The 8,287-nt window shown below is 55.1% G+C and overlaps 1 protein-coding gene across 1 annotated transcript in view; it reads right to left on the reverse strand.

The window, feature by feature from the left end:
- RGS5 (regulator of G protein signaling 5) overlaps positions 1–8,287 on the reverse strand; it is a 27,076-nt gene that overhangs the window by 2,581 nt on the left and 16,208 nt on the right. The window contains exons 3-4 of the mRNA XM_011377057.1: positions 7,470–7,531; positions 2,080–2,246 (exon numbers count right to left, since the gene is read on the reverse strand). Coding sequence (XP_011375359.1) covers positions 2,080–2,246; positions 7,470–7,531 — 229 coding nt within the window. The remainder of the gene's footprint in view (positions 1–2,079; positions 2,247–7,469; positions 7,532–8,287) is intronic.

Here is an 8,287-nt window from a genome sequence, read left to right on the forward strand (position 1 = left end):
CAGCTGCTCGCCTCCCTATTTCACGAGCCCAGACCTCTAGTGAGTCATCCTCTACACGCTTGCCTGGAAAACGCCGACCCGCTGATTTTAAGTACAGCTGCATGACAGTCGTCAACGTTATGAGTCACCTCCCTACTGAGCCGCACGGTCACGTCCCCTTCCAACCTTAGTTCCCGCCCTTTCCACCATGTCTCCGTCAGCCCTGCATATCCAGAGAAAGAAGACTTTGCTCCTATTCGCCTGGGTAAATCTGCTGTATGTGTCAATCTGCTGTATGTGTCAATCTGCTGTATGTGTCAATCTGCTACTCATCAATAAAACAGTACATTAGGTCAAAATACAAGATCTGAAGGGTTTTTAAAGCAATAACAGCTACCATATGTGAAACATACTCTGGGACACGCTCCTGCACGTGGGAGGTTTACAGTGGCGGGGACGGGGCTGGGGAGCTTCGGTGAGAGGCCTGCCTGACATCACGCATCTGGGAGGGTCTGGGCCGGCACGCCTGCACCCGCGTGTCTCAGATGCTCGCGGAAGGCGGCCAGGACCAGGATGCACGGTCGCTCTGAGCCCGGCTCGGAGGCGGGCGGTCTACCTGGGGCCCACAGGTCCTACGGGGCCCTGGCCGGCTTGCTCTGGGGGCTCAGCCAGGGTTTTATCTACTTTGAAACTGCACTGTTAACGTCGTGTGCTTCACAATGCCACCAGCGCTCAAGCGAGGAGCCTGCAGAACATGTTCTCCGGGACCCCAGAGCCACCGGCCAGTCTGGACAGCCCCACATGAGCACACTGTGACGCACCCCGGAGCCCGCAGAGGGCAACGTTGGTGGGGACTGGGGGATCCAGCCGGAGTCGGGAACCGTGTGTCACATTCACCATGGACAGGTCTCCTTGGTGACATCGTACACAGACGGAAGTGTGGCCCGGCAGGGTAGTGTCAGAGCCGGGAACGTTGGTGGTGAGCACAGGTGGAAGGCGGAGAAGCAGAGGCGGCATCTGGAGAGGACCCTAAATCAATGTCCACAGCCAGATCGAACCCAGTCTCCCCCAGGACTCGGCTGCCTCGACCACAGCACCCTACACACCCGCGCTCCTGACCCCCGCCTCTGTCACGGAGGGAGCTCGGCTGTCAGGGAAATAGTCCATCCGTCAAAAAGATCTGCCCTTTAAGAAGGACCAGTGACGAGCGATTCATAACCCAAGGGGTCAATACCGAACAGTGGAACTCCAAGAGTCTGGAGCGCCTGAGCGAGAAAAGGGACCTTATGGAGCGGGAGACGGGGTGGGTGTCCCTCTCGAGTCATCTAAGTGGACTGCTGCTCCCTACGGGGCTTGCTCGGACCCCTTCTGTGCTCGGCTATGAATCCCAATGATGTCCGGACTGCACTGAGGGGCATGCCCCGGAAGCAGAGTGGCCTGGCCGAAATGCCACGGCCGTGTCCCTGTGGTCACCCCGAACCCTACGAACCCTCGGTTTTCACAAACAGCGACGAGCAGAACACTGCCCCAGAGCTGCCTGACATCGACGCCCGTCTTGTCTTAGCCGCCACTTCGGGCATGTCACCTTCCAACGTCTCTGGTGCTGTCTTGTGCTAATCTGATTTTCACGAGCAGATACCCTGTTGTCCCAACTAAGGTGTAAATGGCAAAGGCCTGGGGGAAACAAAACGGACGGAGGGGAGCAGAGAAAAAAAGGGGCTTTTCATGAACAAAGAAGGGGGGAAGGGAGGGGAGAGGAAGGAAGGAAAAGGGCAGGGGGACCTGCCAAGCACCCTCAGTTCAGACCCCGAGACGTGTTTCGCGCCCGCTGGTGACTCCCATCCTCACACCCCTGCGGAACTGTCTTCACTGGCCCCGTTTTCCCAAAGCAAGACACTCAGTTCGGAGAGACCCAGTAACTCACGCAAGGTCACTCGCACGCACCGTCCCCCCTGCCAGACCGTGGTCCAGGCGGGGCTCACGCTCACAGAGGCTCGGCCACACCGCTCTGCCCTCCCGTCTGGCAGGTGTCTAAGAAAGGCGGCCCACGCCCAGACCACAGGGGGCCCCGGGCTGCCCCGCCCAGCCCCCAGCACCGACCTCTTTAGGCGCCTCGCTCTGGATGAACTCCTCGTAAATCTTCTGTGCCTTCTCAGCCATCTTGGCGGGCGACTTGGTCTTCTTGTAGTCCTCGCAGGCCATCCAGAAGTCCAGGTTCTCCTCACTGAACTCAGACCTCAGGAAGCTTTTGAAGCTGGCAAGCCCATCTGGCAAGGAAAAGGCCTGGCTGAGGAAATTTATCTCTCCCCCATCTATCAATCACCTATCATTTACCTATAATCTATTATCTACCTATCTATCTACCTGTCTATCATCTATCTATCCACCCACCACCCATCCACCCACCTCCCTACCCACCACTATGTCCTGGTGGGTTCCCTAGGCTTGCTTACTGTGCATTTCTATTTCTGTCACTTATGTAAGAACCTTACAAACTTTAACTCATTTACTTCTCATCACAAACCTAAGAGGCAGGTGCTAGTAACAGCCTATTTTAAAAACGAGGTCAGAGAGGTCGAGTAACCTGCCCTTAGGCCACCAGAGGGAAGTGGCAGAGAACCCCGGTCCACTATCATCGAGGGGCAGAAGGTTTCTAAAGGGAGGAGAGAAGATTCCTGTCTTCCACAGACCTGTCTAGCTGCAGGCCTGTCCTCAGTAACACGCCTGGCGTGTCCCTCTGCCTCCCAGGGCAGAGGAGGGACTGTCACCGGCCCACTGGGGCCCAGTGATCCCTCGCTTGCTCTGCCGGGCGACACTCCTGTGACCTCTCAGCTCCCCTTGGGGAACATAGTCACGTGCGACTCCACCCCCTTCGACCGCATCTCAGTCTGTTTCTCTGTCCCTCAATGTGTCCCCTGCGTAAGTGTCCGAGCAGGGGTCGTGGCCTCGTACGTCGATTTTATACAACACGACCCAAATCCATGTGACGGTTAAACCGTGTGGCGGCCTTTTTTCAATTTACCGTCCACACGGTTTTACTGTCTCTGCGTCCCACACAGTCCCCGGCGACCACATCAGCTCTGAAGCAGCACAACGCCTACGCGACGATGAGACCGAACGAGGGTCCCCGGCGATTTCTGTGTTTAAGTGAGTCGCGCTGCATTTTCATCCCCTGTCCCTGTGCGTAGCCGAAGGACATTTCTTACTGGACACCACCTAAAAATACCTCTGGGGCCAGCGGTCGTATGATGAGCAAGTTCCTCTAGAAGCCTAGCAAGGAAAGTTATTTCGAAGCCATGGGAACGTGTGACCCTGGATAAGATCGGATGCGGTCCCCACCCCCGCCTGTTCCCTGCTGTGGTCCCAGCACTGTGGGCTGTGACCTGGTGGCGTGGGCCAGCACACGTGCTGAACGAGGAACAGGCCACGCCTCTCCGCCGGGGTTACGTCTCTGCCGTCTCCACGTGGGCCGCCAGGTGCCTCCGGCTGCCAGGAAGTGGCGTAGGAATAAAGCCTCGGCCACGCTGCCCAGTCGGGAGTCGAGTGCGCGGCACACGTCTGTGGCCAGTTGACTGTCACGAGCCCCACTTCCCCACGCCTGTCAGGCTCTGCGAGCCGCCCAGTCCGCACCTCTGCAAGGGAGAGTGTCCGGCCCTCCCGGACGCCACCGACGCCCCGAGGAACGGCCGGCTGGCCGAGGGCGGGGTCCGTCTCCTGGCACTGGCTTCGTTACCCTCTGTCACCCGAGGCTTTCTGTCCACACACACACCCCTGAGGCCGAGGCTCCCTCCACTCCCTGGGCCTGGAATGCACGCAACGCTGTCCCTTCTCTCGTCTGCCTTCGGAGGATTCTCAGGGGGTCCCTCACTGGGGCGAAAGTGGCCCCCCCAAACTTCTCCACCTTCACAGGGTTTCTACCAGCCCGTTCCTCAGAGGCTCTCTGTTGACTTCCCATGCCTTCTGGGGAAGTTCTCTTGGGTCAGAATCAAAGAGACTCCAGGCCAAATGTCACTCTCTGCAAGGAACACTCTGCCTTGGCAGACGGGCCCACCCGCTGCCCACTCCACAGCCCACCTTCCCGACAAACCCCACGCTCTCATCCAGCATCCACCACGAGGGAGCAGAGGGGCCCCTGACCCTCTGCCCAGCGGGAACATTCTGGGCTGCGACCCCCACGGTAACCCCAGGGCCGGCCCCAGTCACTGAGGTCACCTGGGACATCCATGCAAAACAGAATAGCAGCCCTACCACAGAACAAAACTGAATGCGCCTGCAACACCGCTCCGGGAGTAAAAGGGAGTCAGACAAATCCAAGTCAGTTTGGTATAAAGGAAACATATGAAAACTAACTCAGCAAAAATCTCTTCTCCTAGGGGAAAAACAGTGCCCGGCACTCATGGCTGCTGAGGTCCGTGACACAGCCCCGTGGATGCGAGCACGGGCTCCGGAGTGGGCTGCCCGGGGTGGGCCTGCCACCGTGTCACACGGAGACTCGGGCATGTTGGCTGGCCGCTCTGAGAAACAACGGCTGTGCCTGTGCTGGGCTCTAACAGCACCGCGACCGTCAAATTAAGTTACGCGGAGTGCCGCGACAGCCTGGCCCGTGGCTGCCGCGTTCACTATCATCACTGCTTCAAAAGACACCGGCTTCTCCTAAGATGACGACAACGATGCCCCGGAAAAGAGCAGGGAGAAAAACAGAAACCAGAGAGAGGAGCCGGAGCAGAAGGAAGACAGACACAGAGGAGCCGGGCCTGGCCGGCCCCGTGGCCCGCTCGGCCTCTGGGGCGTCTCAAGGGAACCCTGCGACAGTTCGCAGTGCTGGGGAAGGGGAGCCACACGCAAACGCCTCTACTGGGTCGTGTCTCACTCTGGCTCTGCGGACGTGGATGTCACTGACTTACTGAAACTCCCACGTGCAATCTGTTTCTGTGTTTAAAGAACAAACACTGGTTACGTGACAACGCAAACAGATGGGGCCACCCACTGAAGACTGAAGACGAAACAGAAGAAATCGATGTGCTTTCGGAACAGAGTCAAATGCACTGGCGCCCAGGAATGATCTGAAGGCGAGGAGACGTGTCGGCTGCAGAAGATGGAGCACCTCGGTGGACTTATGTTTTTAGAGGTTTGGGGCCAACTGATATCATTTCCGCCCAAGTAAAATTAAGAAAAAGGAGGATTTAAGGAACGCTTGGGGAACTATATCAGCTGTGAGTCAACAGCCTACACCAGCCCAAGAGTTCCTTATAAATCGATGAGACTTAAATGGTTTATCAAACCAAACGTGCAAGAAGAGATGTAGTTTTAAAAGCACACACTTCTCAAATGTATCTGTCTTCATTCCCTACTTTGCATGTCACAGCTCATGCGAGACCATGCGTTTTAGCAGATTAAAACAAGAACATCTCATAAGAACTGGGCTGCCAAACCTGCTTAAAGTTACTCATGATGTACTCACGCTAGTCTGAACGGAGACTGTTTCAAGGAAATAATTTCGACTGTAAGAGTAAGTGATCAAATGCTTTTCCATGCATTGCTTGGGGAAAATTAACTGCCCCAGTTTAAAAAATATTACTTAAGAGGATAATTCTATAGAATTTAAGATTATACACACACATATGTACACAGACACACATACTGTACATAATACGTACTGAGTATACAACTAAGTGAAATATTTTCTGTATTCACACAAAAACACACACCTGCATATACATTTTCTCTTCTGAGAAGCAGGAAACATTAGACTCAGACCTCAAGTTCACGCCTGTTTGCAACTGAAAGATTTCAGCGCCTCCACACCTGCCCCGGCTCTGCTGCTGCCCCCGTCTTTCTCACCCAGTAGCTCCTGGCCCTAAAAGCCCGAAGCACAAGAACACGTGGCCCTGGGCACCAGTGTGACTGAAAAGGGTCACATGCGGGTACACACACGTGTATCCTTCTCCCTAAAGGCTCTGAAGGCATTGGGTGGTTCTAGTAATCCTCAGATTTCCTGATGATGGCAACAAATACCTGGACCAGGCACTTAGTGTTCATAAGGTATCAGGACATCACCTGCCAGGTTGCTATCGCCCCCAAAACAACTGCGGAAGACAATGGAGAAGTCAACTGATAAACAAAAACATTTTTCTCTTACTTGACCTCATGGAATTTTGGGTCCAAGAAGCAAAATGAATTCATTCATCACCTATTAAGTTAGTAATCATTGATTGGACACTTTATATGTGTCAGGGCAGGGTACTCTGTTTAACACAAAAAATAAAAAGAATCAAAATTGGATAAGACTAGGCAAGTTCCAAATTAGAGGCTTTGGTGTCCTGCCTCCGAATATAAGACATTGATCCTATCGCAAGTAAACAGAAGCTAACCCACCGAAAACGAGGCAGAGAAATGCGCACGAACACATGACATGAACACGCGTTCTTTGTTCCCTACTCTGTGCCCATGAATCATGATGGTGCTCTGAGAAACAGCTTTTACATCTTTATTTCTGCAAAGCATCTGACAAAGTTTCACGTACCAGTCTTGCAGTGAGGATGGAGAAATACAGGCTGCATACCTTAAATTGAATCATTTTTAGAGTGAACTAGTCAACAAATATTTGTTTTCCCCATACTGTGCACTTCCTGCTGAAAAATTACCCAGATCAAAAAGACGAAGTCGTGGATGTCAGTGAATTTATAACGCATCGCAGGAGCCAAGACAAAGAGAGCGCAGAGCAAGCAGCAAGGATTAAGTGGCACGACAGATGTGCAGACAAGTCCGTCTCTGGAAGCTCCGAGGGAGGATGCCCGGGCAGACCGGGCATCCGGTATCTAGATTCGCTCTGGCAGGAAGAATTTCAACACATCGAAGACATGGCTGCAGAGCACTCCTGCCAAAGGGGTCACACGCAGAAACCCCGCATGAGACAGAGAGCAGTCCAGGCGGCTAAGGAGCAGCCGCGGGGTCTCGTGGAGAACCTGATGCCCTGGGAACTGGACCTTGACACTGCAGGCCCTGGGGGTCAGTGGGTGAGGGGGAGGCAGGTAGTACCAGGTGGGAAGGACTTGCTGGCACGTTTGTCATATCTTGAATGGAGATATAAAAGGTGTCCTGCCAAAAGGGGAACCCGAGGCTGGGGACATCACAACCCGGACCAGAGACAAAAGCAATCAGTGCAGCTTGTACTAAGACCTACTATCCACGCAGGGACCTGTACACCGCCACGTCGGTCACCAAGCCACTGAGGCCGGCTGCAAAAGGCACAGTCTCTGCTGCCGTGCAGGTCAAGCCATGCACCCTGGCTCGACCTATAGGCACGAGTCCTCGGGGCACCCACTCCCCGTCTCTCCACCACACCCCCTCGTATCATCCCTTGTTGAGATCATTTTGGAAAACTGAAGAAATGTCAAAACCGGGGAAGGGGGACACGGGCAGTTCAGGGGTGTCCTGGCCTCTGACCTCCCCGCCTCTGCTGACCTGTGCAAAGAGCTGCGCACACTCACAGTTATTCTGCAGGAGCTTGTCCAGGGACTCTCGCCACTGCACGGCCTCCTCCAGCGACGGCCTAGACCGAGAGGGGAGACAGGACAAGGGGACAGCGTGAGGGGCGCAAGCCGCAGGCAGCGAGGACCCAAGGACCCCTCGGGAGGGTCGTGTCCTCCCAGCCACATGGCTGACCGCGCCCACGTCCCGCTGCCCCCTCGCCAAGGCCGTGAGATGCTGCCCCATGGTGGGGACATGGGACACGCTGTGAGCCCACATTCGAAAGGTCTGTGCGTTTCTCCTGCCCGGCTGGGCCAGGACTGTGACTTTAAGAAGACGTAGGTCGTGAGCAGGGATGCTGTGCGCAGGTGCCCGAGACGCCGGCACGGCCATCAGGACTTCGAGGCCGGTGAAGGTGTTTTTCCCAAGGTGGAATTTGTTCAGTTCTTGTCTAGCTACCGTTCAGACAATCCCGGGAGACTCCTGCTTCTGGGCTTTGAATAACATCTCAGGGTCTCAGCTGCTCAGCTCGGCAACCGAGACGGATGAGACAGTCCCTGCCTCTGCTTCCCAGGCTCGGCCTGGCCGTGCTGGCGCCGTGTTCGCACGGGCGGTCTGGGACGGCGGCACGTTTCGGCTAAAGGACTGTGAGGGCTCCCTCAAGTCTCTCTCCCCCACTGTAGGACACACACAGATTTGGAGTCGTAATTCTACGACTCTTCGTAAAGTTTTATGCTTTTACCATCTGAAGGTTAAACATGCCAAAACCGACAGCGAGAAGCCTGGTAAAGTAACCTCAGGTGGCTTCTCCTCCCTTCCTGGTCTTAGCTCAGAAACT

Source organism: Pteropus vampyrus, unplaced genomic scaffold (assembly GCF_000151845.1).
Source record: "Pteropus vampyrus isolate Shadow unplaced genomic scaffold, Pvam_2.0 Scaffold304, whole genome shotgun sequence".
Classification (NCBI taxonomy): domain Eukaryota; kingdom Metazoa; phylum Chordata; class Mammalia; order Chiroptera; family Pteropodidae; genus Pteropus; species Pteropus vampyrus.